The sequence below is a fragment of the Pelmatolapia mariae genome, linkage group LG17 (assembly GCF_036321145.2).
Source record: "Pelmatolapia mariae isolate MD_Pm_ZW linkage group LG17, Pm_UMD_F_2, whole genome shotgun sequence".
Taxonomy (NCBI): Eukaryota; Metazoa; Chordata; class Actinopteri; order Cichliformes; family Cichlidae; genus Pelmatolapia; species Pelmatolapia mariae.
Window position 1 is genome coordinate 17,226,538 of NC_086242.1, and position 20,922 is coordinate 17,247,459.

At 43.0% G+C, this 20,922-nt stretch overlaps 1 protein-coding gene across 1 annotated transcript; it reads right to left on the reverse strand.

The window, feature by feature from the left end:
• Positions 1-204: 204 nt before the first annotated feature.
• On the reverse strand, positions 205-20,704 carry parpbp (PARP1 binding protein). The gene is made up of 11 exons (XM_063501073.1): positions 20,663-20,704; positions 19,152-19,307; positions 16,221-16,457; positions 15,994-16,098; positions 13,715-13,885; positions 13,446-13,600; positions 10,785-10,968; positions 10,452-10,633; positions 9,228-9,309; positions 1,140-1,326; positions 205-577 (listed from the first exon to the last, which is right to left on the reverse strand). The coding sequence occupies exons 2-11, from the start codon at positions 19,299-19,301 to the stop codon at positions 258-260; spliced, it is 1,773 nt and encodes a 590-aa protein (XP_063357143.1). The 5' UTR covers positions 19,302-19,307; positions 20,663-20,704; the 3' UTR covers positions 205-257.
• Between the last annotated feature and the right edge of the window lie 218 nt (positions 20,705-20,922).

Consider the following 20,922-nt stretch of genomic DNA (forward strand, 5'->3'; position numbering starts at 1 on the left):
AGTACAAATTCTGTTTGAATCCAAATATGAACCTTCTGCTAGAAAATGCTAACTAGGTAACACTTAGTAGCCGATAAGCAACTAGGCTATATGTATATTTATATATTTTTTTAAAATACTCGAGGTTAAACAAGATGACAAATGATTCTAAATGGCAGCCCAAGCTGGAGTATACTCGTAGTACACAAGCTTCAGCTGCTTCATATAAATATCTGATAGAAAAGTCCTTATTGTGTCATCGTTAGTGCAAACACTGGTTAGACTCTGAAGAAACTGGTCAGCTTCCCTTGTCCAGCTATGAGCTTCTTCTTACTCAAGGCCTTGCTGGCATTTTTGCCAGGCATTTTGACTGATGTGCGAGTTGGCTGTTTCTTCTCCGGAGGCTCATTTTCGGATCCACCGTGTTGGTCAATATCCAGCTGCTTTCTCTTGTTACCCCTGCTTTGCATCTGAAAGCCAGTTCCCTTTCCATTAACCAGGCTTGCACCTTGTTTTGGGGCATTTCCACTTCTTTGCTCGAGAGCAGCCCCCCGCTGTATCTCACCCCGAGCCTTATTTGTACATTCAGAGGACTTGGCTGCAAAGGTAAAAGAAAAACAAAAATGAAATAAATAATTAAAAAGCAAAAGTAAGTGTGACAAGTTGGTAGGGGGGAAAGGGAAAAATGTTGTGACGAAATTGCTTACGTTAGCTGCTAGTTGAAGCAGGCTGTGTGTTTATTCTCTGAACCTGAATTTCAACATTTGTCATGTTAACCTGATGGAGCAGAGCCTGAATTCCCACGGAACAAAAAGCAGAAGGGGGAAATGGGCAAAAAGTCTGTACAAGAGTGTGTGTGTTTTGGTTTTTTACGACAGATGTGGGGGTGAGGAGGTTTTATAGAATGGGAATTAATTTAACAGCAAGTTGTAAGTACCAGTCCCACAACTGGGACTGGGAAGGCTCCAAGGCCGGAGCTGAGAAGGTGAGCCTGGGCCTCGGTCCAGCTGTGTGCCGTCAGAGGAAACAGAAGTCTGTTCCAGCAGATAAAATGCAGCACGTCTTGTTCTGACATTTGACATGTTGTTGAGTACAAAAAAATAAAAGATGGTGGTGGGGTAGGGGGTGTAGCTTGTAAAGAAAATAACATGAACTTTTACCTTTTGTTGAGTCTTCCACATCAGAGCTGCACCCATCATCCACAGATGTGGTGGTTTTGGCTTTGGGTGCTGGGTGCACGCAAGTAGGAACCTGGCTAGTGCTCGGGAAGTCCAGCACACGGTTGAGAGGGAGCTCTTCATCATTGTAAGTGCAGGCGAACTGGGATCGGATGACTCTCTCTCGGACCTGGAATAAATGCAAAACAACTTAAATCCAGCTGATATGGCGACTGGTGATCAGTATCAGCAACTCAGGGCAGGTGGCCGAGATTTTTCTGGCCCTTTCTTTTGGCGTTTTGAAACAAAGACCCCTTCAAGTACTTTTCCACTCTTGCTCAGCGAGTTTCAGCAGCTGGATCTGCTAATTAGCACTGAAGTACACAAACTACTTCTTTCTTTCCTTGCTCTGATATTGTAATCAAATGTATTATAGGCCAAACCTAAAAGGGAACATGCATATCTGCACTAAAAATTCGTGGAAATCCAACCAACGGCAGTCAAGACATTTCACAGAAAGCACAACTTCTGTGGTGTTAAATCAGAAGAATTTTTGGCACATCTCAAAGAGGTTTTCTCTGGAGCTAAAGGAAAATTACCAGCGCTGCAATAAAGTTTTATTTTTTTAAACCACTTTTGTTGAGTGGGGTTTCATGTACTCAAGTGTAATAGACTTTTCTTTTTATCATCAAGAAAATGCGTCAATTTCTGTCAAATAAGGTACCACAAAACAGTCATGCTTACGTCTGCAGTAGCCCCCAAAAACGTGACTCAGAGCCAGAAAAAACACAATGTGTGAAAAGTATGGGGATCACTAAAGTCATTAGCATCAATTACCATTATTAGGTCATTGCAATCCATCCAATAGTCGCTCAGATCTTTCAATAACAAAAACAATAAAACGGTATGGTTTTTAATTAGTGGATAAGATTCCTGGCTTTTAAAGCATGTTTTATGTTGGGGTTTTTTTTTTTTTTTTTGAACAACTAAAAGTTTCATATGTTGCTGAAATCCCAGAAATGAGAAAGATGAGATTTTCTTTTCTAGCCAACTGATATACTGTGCATTGCTCCTATCAATTACCACATCCTTTAAAAAAAAAAAAGAAAAAGAAAAAACTCATAATAAAAAAACAAAACAAAAACAAACCTAACAGCCAAGTTTCTATAACAAAGTGAATGATATGGAAGCCTACAATCCCAGCCCTGGGGCACACACAGATCCACAGCTTTTCATCCACTGTTTGATGTACGCCTGCTTGGGATTATCACAATCCAGGGATTTCACCCTTCAGGCCAATGGGCCACAGTAAGGAGAAGAAATGTGAGAGAGCAAAGCTTGGTGGGTCCGCGGAGCACAAAGGGGATCAAAGCCTTTGTGCTTCTCAAAAGAACTTCTTTAAAGAGGACCTAAAACAACAGAAACCCCAGCACCGAGGCACACTTCAGTAACGGAGCTACTGGTTGCATGCTAATAAAACCTAAAGAAGATGGAATGGGATAGAAGAGCTGCACGGCCAAACTATGACCCACAGAGAACATCTAATCCAATTACAACAGGTGGGAGCCTGACATGGCACCTTGTGGTCACATAGCCCTCATTCCTCCGAACACAAATGTCCTGAAATAACCTACGCGCACCATCTGACCCGACACCTGACCGAGACATTCCTGATAGCATTTTCAAAAGCAGGTGCAAGCCATTTCTGCAGCTTTGCGTTCTGACATCTGTTTTTGTAAAAGTGAGAACAAAGCAGTAGCAGGTGCAGCGGCACCAGAGCTATATATAAAATAAAATGCATATACAGCTAAAGGTGAATGCTCCTCATTTGAACATCGTTACTTGTGTCACGGAGGAGCAGGAGTTTTTCTCGTGTTTTTCAATGTTTTGATCATCTGTGGCAATGGTGGAAGGAATAAAGAGGAGGAAAAGAAAAGAAAAAGACCTGGAAACAACCCAAAAGCAGAAACTAAATCTGTCCATCTCTGTGTGTGCCGGTTGACGTCAGTGCATGATGAAACCGCTGGAGAAGTCTAGGATAAAGTCATTTAGCAGACAACAGGAAACAATAACCTTTCAAGTTTCCCTTGCTAGTCGAGTTACGCGACTGATATGGCATCTTCAAAGTGAAATTGATGCAGAAAGCTTCCGCTCACCGAGTTCAGGAAGCGGTGAGCTGCCCAGGGACCATTACAGCGCACTCAAACAGGAAGGCAGCCAGATTGTGGGGAGCTAAAATGACATCTGGTAGCACAATCAAATAAAGGAGCTATTTCACAAAATGTGTCTAGCATACATCTTCTAAGAAGTGCTTCACACTTCATGTTTGCTTAAAGGATAATAGTTTGCAATCTAGAGCTGGGTGATGCAGCAGCACTACCCTAAAAATACCTTCTTACCACCACAAGAAAAATAAAATGGCATTATATTCTGAGAAATCAGATTTGTGTCTTTTTTTTGTTGCTACAATCAATTTTCAGTTTCAGAAAAAAGCATATTTTAGCAAATTGATCTAAGTATTACATTTCACTCAGTGTTACTCATAACAACAGTCACACTGTTTACCCTTAAAATATAAAGCAATATTTTAAGGTAAAGACAATAATACAAACAAAACCTCCAACCTCCAACAATCTTGATTCCCTATGAGCAAGCACATTGGCCACAGTGGGAAGGAAAAACTCCCTTTTGACAGGAAGAAACCTCAGGCAGAATCAGGCTCATGGGAGGTGCAGCCCTCATTGAGACCAGAAAGAAGGACAAACAACACACTAGAATTTAAGATGTAAAGTGTCTGAAATCCCCCCCCCCCCCCCCCCCCAAAAAAAAAAAACAAAAAAAAAACTGATACTAGACTGAATCTCCAAAACTGCAGATCTTGTAGGATGTTCTTTGTCTGTAGTGGTCAGTATCTATGAAAACCAGCCCAAGGAAAGAACCAGGTGGAATAGGGCAGCCAAGGCTCAATGATGTACTTGAGGAGTGAAGGTTGGCTTGTGTGGTCCGACCCTCCCAAGCTCTGGGCAATGTTGTAGTAGGAAACCTTGGGACTTGCCATCCATGTGGATGTTACTTTGATACGTACCACCTATCTAAGTATTGTTGCAGACCATGGGCACCCTTTCATGGAAACAGTATTCCCCGATGGCTGTGGCGTCTTTCAGCAGGATAATATGCCCTGCCACAAAGCAGAAATGGTTCATGAATGGTTTTGAGGAGCACAACGAAGAGTTTGAGGTGTTAACTTGATCTCCAAAGATCTCAATCCAGTCAAGCATGTGTGGGATGTGCTGGTCCAGCTGTCAATCCAACAAATCCAAACTTCCATCCATCCATCTTCTTCCACTTTATCCGGGGCCGGGTCGCAGGGGCAGCAGCCTAAGCAGAGAAGCCCAGACCTCCCTCTCCCCAGCCACCTCCTCTAGCTTATCCGGGGGAACACCAAGGCGTTCCCAGACCAGCCTAGAGATATAATCTCTCCAGCGTGTCCTGGGTCTGCCCCGGGGCCTCCTCCCGGTGGGACATGCCCGGAACACCTCATCCAGGAGGTGCCCAGGAGGCATCCTTGTCAGATGCCCGAACCACGTCAGCTAGCTCCTTTCGATGTGGAGGAGCAGCGGCTCTATTCTGAGCCCCTCCTGGATGGCTGAACTTCTCACCCTATCTCTAAGGGAGAGACCAGCCACCCTTGAAAGGAAGCTCATTTCCGCCACTTGTATCCGCAATCTCGTTCTTTCGGTCACTACCCACAGCTCGTGGCCGTAGGTGAGGGTAGGGACGTAGATCAACCGGTAAATTGAGAGCTTTGCTTTTACACTCAGCTCTCTCTTCACCACGACGGACCGGTGCAGCGTCCGCATCACTGCAGCCGCAGCACCAATCCGTCTGTCGATCTCCGGCTCCCTTCTCCCATCACTCGCGAACAAGACCCCGAGATACTTGAACTCCTCCACTTGGGGCAGGAACTCATCCCCGACCTGGAGTGGGCACTCCACCCTTTTCCGGCTGAGAACCATGGCCTCAGATTTGGAGGTGCTGATTCTCATTCCCGCTGCTTCACATTCGGCTGCGAACCGTTCCAGAGCGAGCTGGAGGCCATCACCCGATGAAGCCAACAGAACCACATCATCCACGAAAAGCAGAGATGAGATTCTGAGGCCACCGAAGTGAAAGCCCTCCACCACTTGGCTGCGCCTAGAAATCCTGTCCATAAAAATTACGAACAGAATCTGTGAAAAAGGGCAGCCCTGGCGGAGCCCATCACCCACCGGGAACGAGTCCGACTTATTGCCGGCAACGCGAACCAAGCTCTTGCAACAGTTGTATAGTGATCGAATGGCCCGTAGCAATGGGCCAGACACCCCATACTCCCGGCGCACCTCCCACAGGACACCCCGAGGGACACGGTCGAATGCCTTTTCCAAGTCCACAAAACACATTTAGACTGGTTGGGCAAACTCCCATGCACCCTCAAGTATCCTTGAGAGGATAAAGAGCTGGTCCAGTGTTCCGCAACCAGGACGAAAACCGCATTGTTCCTCCTGTATCTGAGGTTCGACTAGCGAGAAATAGACTTTCCCAGGGAGGCTGAGGAGTGTGATCCTCCTGTAGTTGGAACACACCCTCTGGTCCCCCTTCTTAAAGATGGGAACCACCACCCCGGTCTGCCAGTCCAGGGGTACTGCCTCTGATCTCCACGCAACATTGTAGAGGCGTGTCAACCAGGACAGCCCGACAACCTCCAGAGCCTTCAGGAACTCGGGGCGGACCTCATCCACACCAGGGGCTCTGCCACCAAGGAGTTGTTTAACTGCCTCAGTGACCTTGCCCCCGGAAATTGGTGGGTCATCCCCCTCATCCCCAGACTCTGCTTCCTCCTCGGAAGATGTGTCAGTGGGATTAAGGAGGTCCTCGAAGTATTCCTTCCACCACCCGACAATTTTCTCAGTCGAAGTCAGCAGCGCTCCTCCAGCACTATGCACAGTGCAGGTAGAGCACCGCTTTCCCCTCCTGAGACGTCTGACGGTTTGCCAGAATCTCTTCGAGGCAGTCCGAGTCTTTTTCCATGGCCTCTCCGAACTCCTCCCGCACCCGAGTTTTTGCTTCAGCCACTGCCCGAGCCGCATTCCGCTTGGCCTGTCGGTACCTGTCAGCTGCCTCCGAAGTCCCACAGGCTAACCAAGCCCTATAGGGCTTTGGAGTTGACGTCACGCCGCAGTGCATTGTGGGATCGCGGTGCCATGTCAGTAGGCCAGAAAGCAAAACAAGCGCACAGTGTTGGAGTGTTGGAATCGGGACTGCCAGAACCATGCTCAAAATCAGCGCAAAAGACAAAGGGCTGTATCGCGACCGATTGTGCCCAGACGCCAAGAGACGGTACTTGGAAAAAATTGCTTGCATCGGTAATGTGGACCCGTATGAAATAAGGAAGTGGAGTGGAAACCCAGACGATCTACCGCCTTTGTCCTATCCCGATATCTTCGCATACCTTGTCTGTGGAGTCAGCGCATACACAGCGAACCAGTTTAAAAATTATAAATCCCTGGAGGCCACATCCAATTCACGAACGGCTGGGTGCAAGATTTGTCCGTCTTTAAGCCTCCATGCTGCGAGTACGTTGTCATTAAGACAAAGGTAAGTCGCTTTGAACTTGATAACTTTCTAAACAACTTCCTTGTTACAGTTTTTGATTTGCACGTACAGCCAACCCATCTATATTAGCCTTGGTTAATTACAGACTTTATATTAAAAGTGATTTTTGTGTGTTTCAGGTCCTGCACTCACAACGACTGAATGAAACTGCACTACAGCCATGGGTTATTGTGAGCACCAATGGGAGGGTTGAGGCAGCTCACTGCACATGCATGGCCGGAGTTGCAGAGACCTGCACCCATGTCGCTGCTCTTTTGTTTAAAGTCGAGGCTACAGTGCGTATCAGAGGCACCAGAACTGTAACAGACGAGCCTGCATATTGGGTGTTGCCTGGAAATATGACCAAGATACAGCCTGAGGTTGCACATAACATTGACTTCTCCTCAGCAGCTGCCCAAAAACTTGGTCTTGATGAAATCATAAACACACCCTCTGCATCGAGAGGCAAAAGGAGGCGATCGCAAAAAAGGCACATTCCTATTGCAACGCTGGAGGATTTGTCACCATTACTGGATACGCTGCAGAAGCACAGCAAAGCAGTGACTTTGTGTGGAGTCGAAAACTATTACACCAACTACACTACAAAGTCACCCACATTACCCCAATCCCTAGCGTGTTTACACAACAGAGACGCTGAGTCCCTCGGCCTTCCTGATCTTCAGGTGCACTGTCTAAAGGCATACGCCTTGCGTGCCGATCTGAGTCCGATACAGGTATATCGTCGTGGCCCATGTGCAGTGTTGGTGCCCAGTCTGGATTTGTTACATCCATTTCATATGCTGGTTTGCCTGCAATAATGCCAAATCAAAAGCTACTCAGTCGACATGACGTGGTTCTGCAGCATCACATATTAGCATGTTTTATCTCATTATCTATGACCGCAGCGCCTTGAAAATAACACTAAAAGCCTTTTAAGAGTGATATGAATTAATTTAGAACTCACCGGAGAGAAAATGCCGCGAGCAAACCAACAAAAAGTTGGGGATTGCGCGGAACTCGATATCCGCTCGTCTCACCGCTGCAATCCATGCCTGGCGTCTTTGTTTGGTGATATCGGATACATGGGATCCCTCACGTTGCCGCCAGGATGGAAAACGATGAAAAGATAGCCCATTATCCAGTTTGTTGCCTTCACGATCGTGAGATCTAACGTTGCAACCGACAACACAACACGTACGAACCATAGCTGAAGCTGTATGCTTTGTCTGGCCTACTGTCATGGCGGCGGGGGGCGTGGCCCACCTCCCGTGACATCACGCTCCAAAGCCCTATAGGACTCCTTCTTGAGCCTGGTGGCTCCCTTCACCTCTAGTGTCCACCATTTGGTTCGGGGGTTACAACCACGACAGGCACCAACCACCTTGCGGCCGCAGCTCAATGCAGCAGCTTCGGCAATGGAGATACTGAACATGGTCCATTCGGACTCAATGTCCCCAGTCTCCCTCGGAATGCAGTTGAAGCTATGCCGGAGGTGTGCATTGAAGATCTCATGGACTGGGGCCTCTGCTAGACATTCCCAGCACACCCTCACTACGTGTTTAGGTGCACCGGGTCTGTCCAGCGTCCTCCCCCGCCACCTGATCCAACTTACAGGACTTTAAGGATCTGTAGTTAACAGCTAACGTACAACATCTTGCCATCCATGCTAGATACCAGAGCACACCTTCAGGAGTCTAGTCGAGTCCATACCTCGACAGTTCAGGGCTGTTTTGGCAGCAAAAGGGGGCCAACACAATATTAGGCAGGTGGTCATGATATGATGCTTGTGTGACTGAAGCGAGTGATAAACCAGCTAAACGTTTAATGTAAACATTTAACATGTTGTATCCCGACCAATATGAGGGACATCTATTGATCAACATGTACAATGATATCACATGATATCTGCATAAAAGGTGGACTTCCAGGTCCGAAAAGTGAAGCCAACATGCAAGGGGCTCAAACCTGCATTCTTTTTGAAGGCCACCAGGGGGCGACTCTTATCGCCATAAAAGAGTTCAGATGGGACATTCTGTGGGACAACTGCCCTTTGCCAAAGTCTTTGTAAACACTTTCCTTGTGAATTTATGGTCTCACTGACCTGTTTCAGTTTATACGGGATAAAAAATTTTGTAAATTTTAGTGATGCTAGGTAGGTGCCAGAAAAGAGGATTTTCCGCGAAAACAGGCACTGTTAACAGGTTAGTTACTGGTTTGAATGCTCCATACATAACTTTTTCAGCACGCTCGAACCAACACTAAAAGCTAAAACCCAGCTGTGCAAACGGGAAGAGTGGAAGTCAGTTAAGATGTGAGCTTCAGCTAAGCAAATAAATAATATAATACCAGGAAGAAATTACAGGATATAAAGACATTATTTTCAATGTTTGGACATCTGATTCAGTTTGGAGTGGTTCATATTTTGGATTTGGAGCTCTTGGACGAAGGGGCCCACATTACCTTGGGTTTGAGCAGGTCTAGTCGGCTCTGGACTCTGTTCCTTAGGGGTTCTGGAGAACATCCAGTAGACACTTCAGGGGATCTGAGGAGAGAGAGCCGCAGTGAGAAGCAAAGAAAAGTTTTCAATAAATTAGAAAAGCTACAAGGTTACATGGCCACAGTAACCGAGAAATCTGCCTGCTATTTCTTCAAACACCGTTCTCCCTTTAAAACTCTCACTATGTAAAGATGTTTTCACTAGCATTAGCCGTACAGTGTCACCCGCCCCTGTAGCCACAAACACAACCAGTGGCTGTATTATTTTTATTTCAGAGCAGATAAATTGTTCCACTGTGATGTGGGAGGATTTTCCTCCATACGGTTTCAGAGGAAAGTTGCACAGATCCATGTTGGCCTATTTTATATTTCAGGGGGATTCCCACTCTCACTGAACCCTGTGGTAGTGAAAAAAGTCTTTACTGGATTCAGACTCAGATTGAGAGTTTACTGCAATAAGCTAATCACAAATGTAATTATTCTCTCCTTTGGCATTATTGTGTCACTGACAAAGAACTGAGGAAAAAGAACTCAAGTGATGGTATTGCTTTGGAAAGAAACTCACATATTTGGACTCTTGGGATCAATAACCCATACAAAATATTATAAGAAGACCAGCAACATCTTTCAAGAACTTCCCCATCATATTAAGGCAGACAGTAAACTACAAGCTCATTTAACTCGAATGGATCCGACGAGGCCGTGAACACGATGAAGTTACAGTTTAACATAATCTGTATTTATTAATTTTTCTAAGTAGTGATTTTGCTCTATTACAGTGTTATATAATGTAAGCGCTCTTTACTGTGTTTGCACATGGCACTGAAGGAAATGGTAACAGTCACTTCATGAAATTTGGGTACTGCGCCACTAGAAATCTAATATTTGGATAAGACGATCAAATAATATTATTAAAAATTAAAACTAGATAAATTGATATTGTATTTTTGTTTCACTTCTTTAAAAGCAATTTTTTGGTTGACCTTAAAACCCACTATTAGTCAGACTCCCCTAAATTTACTTTTATTTTACTATTATAACCTTTCTTCTAGAGGTCATCACGTAATGCAGTAAGTCAGGCCTGCTTTAATTCTTAATTTTGCCAAATGTAGCCTTAATATTTATTTTAACCAACTAAAAATGCAGATATCAGATTTTGAGTGACCTGCAGAATTAACAGGAACCAACCTGAACAGCGTGAGGACGCAGGTCCCCTCTGCTCCACTGAGGACGGGCTGATCCTCGGACAGCAGGTCGGCCTTGTTTCGACACGGAGGAGTCAGGGCTTCTTCATCCAGCAGCGCCATCAGCACCTTCACAGTGTCACGACCTCCGTATGCTGTAGCGTGATTGACTGCATACGCTTTTGGCTGGGGGTGAAGACCAGCATAACTACAGTCACAGCTCTGCCAGATGGTGAACAGACAGTGAAACATGAAGTGGGTTCAATGTATGGACTTGTGGCGAGAAGGAAAAGCCCAGAGTGGAGCCAGCTGGCTGAAAGCAGAGGTTATACATTACCCTTGCAGGACTTATCCCTGTCCCGCTTCCATTAGCAGACTGCTTCTGGATCTGGTGTAGCTGGCAGATCCTCTCCTTTAGGTCCTGTGCAGTCTCCTCAGCAGCAGCGTACACGGCATCTCCGCTGCTGCGACCCTTCACCAGCACCGCCCTGATGGCGGTCACCAGCCTGGCTCCACATACACTGGGAAGTCAACAAAGTGACAAGTGAACAAGAAATGCCGGGAGAGCTACAGGAAGAGAAGAAACGCTGAATAACTTTGGAAAGGAGTAGATTCTTTCTTATGCGGGACACACAGCAGTTTTCATCTGGATGGAGTAAACAGTCTTCAAGAGTTCAGCCAACATTTGCCAGTATGAATAACGCTCTCCCAGAAAAGCCGGGGCTTTAGTCTGAATGTCTTTAAAAGATATACTGCTTCTTCACTTTCAATTAATTGGACACTGAATTTCAGGGCTCAGAGTAATTGTTTCAGCATTAACATCCAGTAGAGCTTTATTTCACTGTAGCAGAGTTTTGCCAATGTTAACAGTTAGAACAGTTACATGGTCACTGCACTCTGGTCTGATTTTCCTCTTTATGTCGCAGTTGTTGGGGGGGGGGGGGTTGATCCGTGTTTGTCTCCACAGTATGTCCAAAAATCATAGCAACATATCACTTATGTAAGTTTCAAACAGTCAAGTGCACCAAAATGTTTTGGTGGCGAGGCGGTGGTCCAAACCTGACCCGGCTCTGATGCGAGGGAGCGAGCGCGCCTCAGTAACAGAATCATTTGGGAAAACAGATGTTCGCTGAACAAGGGGCCCTGAACTCGCCACAGAAGGTGTTTGTATGAGGAAATACAGTACTCCACTGAGAGCGTAAAGGCACTGCCTGTTGAAAGACACACGTTGGCCGTCCTCATCAGCATCTCATCAGACGGGAGTTCTCAACGGCCCGCGTGAACTGAGAACCCTCAGAAGAGCAGCGAGAGTTGAACACGGCGCTGCAGTGTGTTGTTATGGCTCGAGCGAATCCGCCGTTGCTACTGGGACTGCTTACAAAAGGCTCCTTCTGCAGCTTCAGCTCAAAGCTCACACGATTGAACTGCTAAATTATTTGTGATAGCCACTTCTGTTGTGGTGCCAGATGCTTTGACATCTAAAATAATCTGCAACAGTATGGAGAGTGATCTGTGGAGCTCCAGGTTTGATGATAGTTCATCAAAGTGAGCGAAGCAAACACACGGGGAACAAGTTATTTAACAAAGATGGGCTTTGATGTAGCAAAGATGAACATGCTTTAGCAATCCAAATGTTATCATGCTTAGATGGGAGTCATTACAGGGATTTTGGGAGGAAATAATAAGAAGCAGTGGGGGACAGGTGGATTTTATGATCACAGGTGTGATTTCAGCGCCCAGTCTGATCCGCCCTGGTACAAATATTCCCACCAGTCATAGCAGCGCACTGCCAAATCCTTGAATTCACAAGAACTGAGTCAGCTCCTCCAGAAAGGAAGCGGGATTTAACCTGAACTGAAGTGGAGAAATTCAAAGAAAAATCCAATCCAATTATAAATCACAAGTTTCACTGTTCTTGACTTCAGCTGCCGCCAGGTGCTCAGCTTTTCTTGGAATCTCTGCATTCTCCTCATCAGCTTAGGATGACTCTGGATATGAAATACATGTGTGTGTACTATAAAAGCACAAGCTATTAAATACCGTAGAACAATTTGAAATTATTAGGTATTTATTTGAAACTGAAAACCTTTTCGGGGTTCCCTCAGGTCAATAAAAGTAAAGAAATCTGTTACTTATATTGCATGATTCAAATATTTTTAATCATGCTTAAACATTAACACAGTAACATACAACAGTATGTGTGTTACAATAAATTAGGAAAAAAAATGAGATTCTTTTACATGATTTTTAAGGTGTTCTAGAAATGATTACCTGAAAAAAATAATTAAAGACAGCTTTTTGACAAAAAAAACACATTTACTTCAATGCCCACTTTGTACAAAATATTCAGATTTCAAAAACATTTGTTGTTAATATGTTGTTTAAGAATACTATTAATTAACTGCTACTTACATAAAAAATATACTATATATGTGTGAATGGCATAAGTGATATAGCTAGCCTCACAATGTAATTAACATTAAACTAAGCAGATGCTTATGCTAAGCTTACAAGCTGTAAACATAAAGTAGGAAAAATAATTCATCTTGTGTCAAATGATAGCCAATGTGTGATAATTTATAGGTTAAGAGGCACTAAAAACTATGTTATTCAGACTACAGTGTTTTGATTAAGCTAGAGTAGCGCGTTCTGTTGGTATTTAGATATTATGTGAAACTAAGTGAAGCTGCTAGCTATAACTTCAAAAAAAATTGAAAAAAAAAGTTCAATGTTAAAAAAAATTATATGGTTGGGGAAAAAAAAGTATGAACAATTTTGTTTTTTCTGTTGTTGAAAATCTAAATGATGCCTGATGTATTTATAACTTCTATTGCAATTTGACTTCAATTCTTTAGAAAACAAAGAATTTCCAGTTCAGGTGATAGAGTGCATCTCAACTTCCCGACATTTACATTTAGTCTCAACGGTGGAGGTGTATGTCAAACTAAGCAGCAAGACAGGGAGCAAGTGGAAGCTTGGATCAAACAGTTCTGTGTACCTTGGGTCGGGGATCTCCCCCAGTATTTCTTCCAGGTTGTCTACAAACTGGACAAAGTCAGACAGGCCTTTGATATGTTTTCTCAGTGGGTCAGATTCAGCTGGAGCATAGCCCTTCCCTCCAAGCTGGAGAGCCCTAACGAAAGACGTCACGGCCTGCAAAAAAAAAAAAAAAAAAAAAAAAAAAAAGGCATGAGAACGACCCAGATGTTGCACCAGAGAGGATTACTCTCATTTACTTGAGCACATAATGACTGGGGGTGTTCTTACCAAGAACAGAGAAGTGTTGCTGTTGTGTGCGGCATGCTTGATGTCTGTAAACGCCTGCCGTCCAAGAGTGCGACTCGGAACGTCGAGAATTAGCGCCAAGGCGATGTCGTTCTTGGTGTTTACAAGCAAATTCATATAGGAGCAGAAAACGCGTCTCACAGCCATTTTCACCTACAGACAAATAGAAAACACACAAGACCAAAGATTTTTACATTTTAATAAATGCCGTCAACGGTTCCCCAAGATTATAAGGGAAACTAACAGACAGAAAGTCTATTAAATCTTAAACTGGGTAATGTGTTTGAGGTGCATTTTTGGCTGCATCCTCTCATTGGTATTATGACATTCAAAGGCTAATGAACAGTTAACGTCACGGCATTATTGCAAGTGCTTAACCAGCACTTTGGAAATTTTGGGTTTGGTTTACTTACATGTCACTAAACAAGAAAGAAGCGTAGAAATCAAAAACAACTTCATTTTTCAGAATTTGAGAAAAGAAGGTAAAAATGAGCAATGACCCTTACCCCCAACCCGATTGCAGAAACTGCTGTAAACTTGCACTGCAATCTGACTCATGACGTAACTACACATTGTGTCAACCCTCCTCAAACAACTGTGATTAGCCAACTCAGTACCATCGTTTCCTCAAGTACATTTCCTGCAACTTCTACTTCAAATAGATTGGAAGGGTATGGGTCAATTTGAAGAGAGAAAAATCAGCGCATTCTAGTGATTTGGTAGCAGAATTGAAAAGCAACAGATGTACAGTAGGAACAAATATGAATACCGTTTCATATTATATTCATACTTTTCTCAATTGGTCAGAAGGGAGGTGTCCTTCTTGGCCACTGTATTTAAATATGGTGGTGGAAGACAGTGGCTGCACACCCGCTCCTATGCATTTATAATAGATTATAAGTGTAGTTTGTTGGAAGACATAACTACACAATGTATATTTATCCTTTCCTTTGAATTAAATAACCTCAAAGGTTACTGACTGCTGGTGCCAAGGACACTGGAAACAGGCCCGATCAATAAGCCAGGCACCTAATAGATACAGTTAGACCTTCAGCTCCCTTGTTTCCCAATTAGTGACCATACCAGATAGAGCCACATAGAGTTGTGTCTCCTCATTGTTTCAAACTGGGGATGTTTTAGGTGTAAGGTGACTGTGTTAACCACTACATCATAGATGGCAGCTAGGTATCATGTTTACAAATCTCTCCCCTGGCTTGATATTACAATAGTTTAAGAAAAAAAGGCTACAATTAACATTAAAAACTAAAGCTGAAAAAAAAAAAAAAAAAAAAAAAAAAAAAAAAAAAAAAAAAAACCTACCTGGAGGCAATATTTTAAACTCAAAATGAAATAAACAAAAACTTATATTAGTACCTCTTTGTTTTTGTTTATTTAAATTGTTTTAAGACCAAACAAACCATCCATCAGGTATATTGTAAGGTGATAGACAGAAAATCCCAACAACCAGATGGTCTCCTATGAACATGATTTTGGCAACAACAAGGAGAAAGAACTCCCTTTCAACTGGAATAGACCACCTCCCATGACTAGGGGCTAGAGATATCGCTGAAACAAAAATGTACAGATTTGTTGGAGAGTTATCTGCTGTATTAGTTTGCTATTCTGCAGCCAAACAAAGCAGAGACTCCAGGAAGTTACTGGAACCAGACAAGAAAGCGGCAAATTATTTTTATTTCATTATTTATATTAAAACAGCAGATAATCTCTCCGTGTCTGTTTTTATTTCTGCTAAGCAAACCAGCAACAACATTTACTTTAGTAAAAACCTTCGGTCTGAAATGTCCAAACTGGAAAGTAGCTTTAGTTCCCGAGTAAAACAGCTAAAAACAGCAGCTGGCATCGCTCCAGTAAAAAATTACATCAGCACAGCAAGCCTCCTCTCTAAAACCTCATAAATTTGCAAAGGGCAGAAGAGAGCAGCAAAGAGACTGTGTTACAGAAGCTCCTGTGTCGTGTTTTAAACATCTGCCTGGTAATTGAATTCACATTGCACCCTTAAATCTGAGTGATGTGATATAGAGCTCCTGTCAATAAGAGCAGGATGGATTCCAGACAGAAATTACACTGAAGGCTGGGAAAGTAAAAGCATGGATTACTGCCTGCAGGAGAGAAGCATTTCATATTACTAAAACAGCAATATTCAAAGGCAGAAGGCAAAGTGGAAATAAAGGATTTCTTGTGGGAGTTTATGAAACAAGTTGCACCTTTCACTGAAGCAGAAAAAACACAGTTGGGCCTACCTGTGAGCTGCAGGACCTGCCTTTGCCAGATGGGGTTGACGGGACTGAGGAGACTGGCAACTCTGGGACTTCCACGTTGCCCGATAGGAACTCAAACAGCTGGATCTTGGCAAAAGAATTTACAAAAGCAGAGAGAGAGGGGATAAACCGATTGGCCTTATCTCCAACTGTGTAGCCAGTGTGATCATCCACAATCAACATCATCAGCCTGATTTCAACCAGCTCACCGGGCTCACAGGCTCCTCTGGATCAGAGTCCACCAGCCTCAGCTGTTTGTACATGAAGAGGAGATCAACCAGGTCGATGGTGTTGGAGCGTTTCAGGAACGACTCGTATGCCTCCACAATGAGATCATAGTTCTCCAGGCGTGCAGAGCTGGGGGGCGGCAGGTGAAGTTTGTCTAACAATAAGTGTTTCCAGGCCATCAGGACATCACTCAGAGCCACTTTGAACTTTCCGCCATGCTGTCACAGGAAGAGAGAAAGCAGCAGGCGCAATTACAAACAGCCTGGAAACAATCAGTTCAAAAGCAAAGAGACCTTCTGCAGCAGTCCAAAAATAAGCCATGAGTGGTCTCACCCGGAAACCTGCAGTAATGTCATCAGTTATAGATGTGATGACAGTCGGCCTGATGGTTCAATTGAACTATGCCGTGATGATGATGTGAAATGGGCTCACACAGCCTCGCTTTTACGACACCGGATAACAGACACACTGTATATTTTTCCTCTTTAATTCCATTTATTTTCCATTTTGCAAAAGAGGAAATTCATCAGTTGCTCGAAACTGCCGTTAGCCTCACCTTCAAAATTCAACTTTATCCTAAATGAGTCCAGAAACATTAACATTAAAAAAAATGAGTATCCTCAGAGCGACTGAGAGTGAAGCGTGAAAGGCTGGGTTTACAACATGGTTGCTGTCACAAAATAGTACGTTTCAATTCAGTTTTAATTATCCAGTACCAACTCACAATAAATCAACTCAAAGCTCTTTATATTGGCAAGTGTCAGAAACGTCCAACAAGGCGAGATTGCCCGTAAGCAAGCATTTGTGACAGCGGGAAGGAAGAACTCCCTTTTAACAGGAAGAAAACTCCAGCTGAGCCAGGCTAACACAGGGGCAGCCATCTGCCATGAATTGGGGAGGCAGAAAAAAATTTAGAAAAAAAGAAGACAAAAGTTAATGCCATGCAGCAGAGTGCATCATGGGAAGTCCCCCACCAGCCTGAGCCTACACCAGCTCAACTAACAACTGATTCAGGTTCACCTGATGCAGCCATAACCATGCTTTACCAAATCATTATCAAAAGTAAGAGTTTGAAGCCTATTCTTAAAACAGAGCCCGTCTCCTGAACCCAAACTGGGAACTGGTTCCATAGTGGAGGAGCCTGAAAGCTGAAGGCTCTGCGTGAGATTGAAGGAATACAACACTCCAGTCTGGAAGTACTAAATAAATGAACTAGTTTTTCAGTGTCACTCTGAGACAGGATGTTTCTATTTTAATCAGTATTGTGCAGATTAAAGAAAACAGTCCTACATATTTGTTTAATATGTGCAGCGAAGGATATATCCTGTTATAAAATGGCTCCAAGATTTCTCAGAGTGTTACTGGATAGCCTGACCCTTTTGTTAAATAAAGGACCTAAAATGCAAATTGTTGGTTTACCATTAGACAAAGTTTGATAACTTCAGACAACCTTGGGCTATCAGAATTACTGCATTTCAGCTACTTTAACTTTACTTTTAGATGGATTTTTTTTTTATCTGTATATATAGGCATTTTTAAGCATAAAGGGACCAAACTACAGAGGAATAAAGCTGATCAGCCACAGCATGAAATTATGGGAAAGTGTAGTGGAAGCTCGATTAAGAATGGAGGTGATGATTTGCGAGTGGCAGTAGGGTCTCGTGCCAGGAAAGAGCACTTTGAAAGTCAGACGTAGACACATTGAGACTTTGTGGATTTAGTCAAAGCATGTGGCGAGGGAGGAGGTGAGTTACTGCATGAGAAGTGGCAAATGGCACACATGAGGGCAATGAGGTGGTTTCAAGGTAGAGGTGAGACTGCATCAAGGGTCATCTGTGTGACCTGTCCTTTATAGATATGAATCAGATCACTAAAAGTATTTTAAAGTGTATGAATAAATGAATCAAGTCCAGAACTGTATTACTTAAAACTGAGTAACTTTGAGGTGGTGTTGCAACATTTTAATAAACCTATTTTAAACTGCATTTTACATCCAATCTTTTTTTGTAGTTTGTGTATTCCTTGTGGTCTAACAACAACAAAACTGTGGATGAAATCAAGATACATGTCGTGTATTATTTGTGCAAAAATGATGCAATCATGAAAAAAGCCCATCAGCTACGCAGTCTGAAAACCTTCCGACTGGTACTTTGGGTCAAAGCGTGACTTTTGTGGCTTGTGAAAATAAGGAGCAGGCTGATGGGAGATCTCATCTAGAGAAGAGGCATTCAAATCAGTAAGACTGAGAGTAAGTGCATGCAGGTGAAAGAAAAAGGAGCACAGCAGAGAACGAGTTGGTGAAGATGAATTTGAATATTTGTGGTCAACTGTTCAAAGCAGCAGCAGGGTGGAGGAGATGGATGAGAATATAAGGAGAAGGGTTAGAAGATGTCATATGGCTTAGAGACAGTTACTCAGCTGGATGCAGCTCAGTTAAAGATGCTACGATTGTGATTGAGTGGGACTGTTAGGGAAGAGTGCAGAAAGGTGGGTTATTTAAGATCTCCATGTTTTTAATCATTATCCAACACCAGCCTCTTATGTTGCTCACAAAAATACACAAATTAATAAATAATAAGCACATAAAAATAAAGCTACTATTTGTGGTAGAGTGTAGAGGATGAATTCAGAAGTATGACAGCCTGAGGAGATAAACTGCTCTGACGCCTGGAAGTTCGGCAGCTGATACTTCTGTATCACTCGCCAGATGGCAGCCTGGCTTACAGGCTGTGCCTGGTGTTGTCTTTTTATATCCTTTGAGCTCTGCGCAAATTAGAGGAGGATGCTAAAGATGGAGCTGGCAGGCAGGGGGGAAACTGGAAGGCCACAGACGAGGTTGATGGAGGTGGTGAGAGAGGACAGATACAAATAGAAATCCATAATCTGTGGTATTTTCAGGGTGTTAGGGTTACCTTTTTATTCACTTCTGCCATGGCCACCTGCAGCACCATAAGCATGCCATCCGCTCCATGAATGGTGGTCCTCTCAGACTGTAAGACCCGGTGACACTCCCTCCTGAAGGTTTTCACGATCAGCTTGAGTCGGTCTCCTAAACCCTCCATTATTCCCTTAAACAAAAGCAACCAAAAAAATATCAATATCAATTTTAATTCTATAGCACATTTAAATGCAATAAAGTTGACATACATATACATACATATATATACACACACACACACACACATAATGAGGCAGTGACAATGTATTAACATAAAAACAAAACATAAAACAAACCTGATGTTACTCAAACTGAACTTGATTTAAAAGCCAACGTAAAAGAAAAAGTGTGTTTTAAGATGTGATTGAAAGACTGTGTAGACTCTGAAGTACGAATATCGTCTGGCAAGTGATGTGAAGTGATGTGTACCTACATTCTAACACCTGTTAAAAGACATGCAGAGGTGATGAGGTGATGAAGGCATGAATAAGTTTTTCTAGGTCTTTAGGAGGAAGATGATGCTTCGCAATTTCACGTAACTGATTAAAAACCGATTTCACAACTGTGGACACTTGCTTCTCTAATTTAAAAGAGCCATCTAAAAACATGCCGAGATTTCTTACAGTGTGGGAATGATGACAAGCAAGAGGACCAAGGGTATCAGTTATCCAAAAGGGGCATGACTTCCAAAAACAATAACTTCAGTCCTATTTCCATTTAGGGCGAGAAAATTGTGTGTTAACCACTCTTTAACATCATGTAGGCAGTTAAGCAGAGGGTGAAGGGGGACAGAGACATACCGTTTCAAGGGGAAGTAAATTTGGATGTCATCAGTATAACAGTGAAAGGGAATGTGTATTTCCTGAAAATGGATCCCAAAGGTATCATGTATAAAAAAGCAGAGAGTTGGATCCAAAACAGATCCCAGTGGCACACCACAACAAATAGGGGGAGTATTTCCCAATAGCAACAGAAAAAGACCTCTCTGATAGGTATGATTTAAACCATGATAAAACTGTTCCTTTAAGACCAACGACATGGTCAAGTCTGATAAAAATAATGTTATGAATAACTGTGTCAAAGGCGGCAGTCAAACCTAAAAGAACTAAAACAACAGAACAACCTTAGTCGACAGAGCTTCCTTGAAAAGGCGAGAAGGAAGAATATCCTGAGGGGAATTCGAAGGTCTTAAGTTATTGATTGCTTCCTTTAAGACAGGAAAAAGTCACTGGCAAAAAAAAAAAAAACCCTCCTCAAAACCAATTTATACATATAGGTCTTTAAATACAGAAAGACATACCTGGATTTAATTTAAAGACTTAATTTTCATACAGGGACTCAGTGGCATGTAACACCTTCGATAACTTGTAAGTATTTCACAGCAAAAATGTATCCACATTTTACATCTACAACTATATACATACATATAACACAGCGTTTATTCACTTTACATTAAAAAACAAAGACTGATTAAACAACGCAAACCTCTTAAATTGCTGCAGTCTTCCAAGAGCACACAGCCACGACACAAAGCAGCTGTTTTGAAATTTTAAATTGCCGATGACGTTGTTGCTTTTTGTCCAATCACCTCTCAGCAAATAGCGGGGGTGAGATTTTTCTTTTCGTAGAGATATTCAATTCTAAAACTCGACAGCTAGCTATAAGTTCGTGTCATTGGACGTGTTTCAAATAAAATTTTTCAGTAACGCTTATAGATTTTCTAAAGTGGTTTAGACTTCCCCCCC

What these genes read in the sequence shown, in the direction of transcription:
- parpbp (XM_063501073.1), bottom strand. Translation starts at nt 19,301, where the DNA reads ATGGAGGGTTTAGGAGACCGACTCAAGCTGATCGTGAAAACCTTCAGG. An exon ending in CAGGGATAAGTCCTGCAAGG is followed by an intron (nt 10,634 to 10,784) that starts GTAATGTATAAC and finishes CTTCACCCCCAG; the next exon opens with CCAAAAGCGTATGCAGTCAA. An exon ending in TAGACCTGCTCAAACCCAAG is followed by an intron (nt 1,327 to 9,227) that starts GTAATGTGGGCC and finishes CATTTATTCCAG; the next exon opens with GTCCGAGAGAGAGTCATCCG.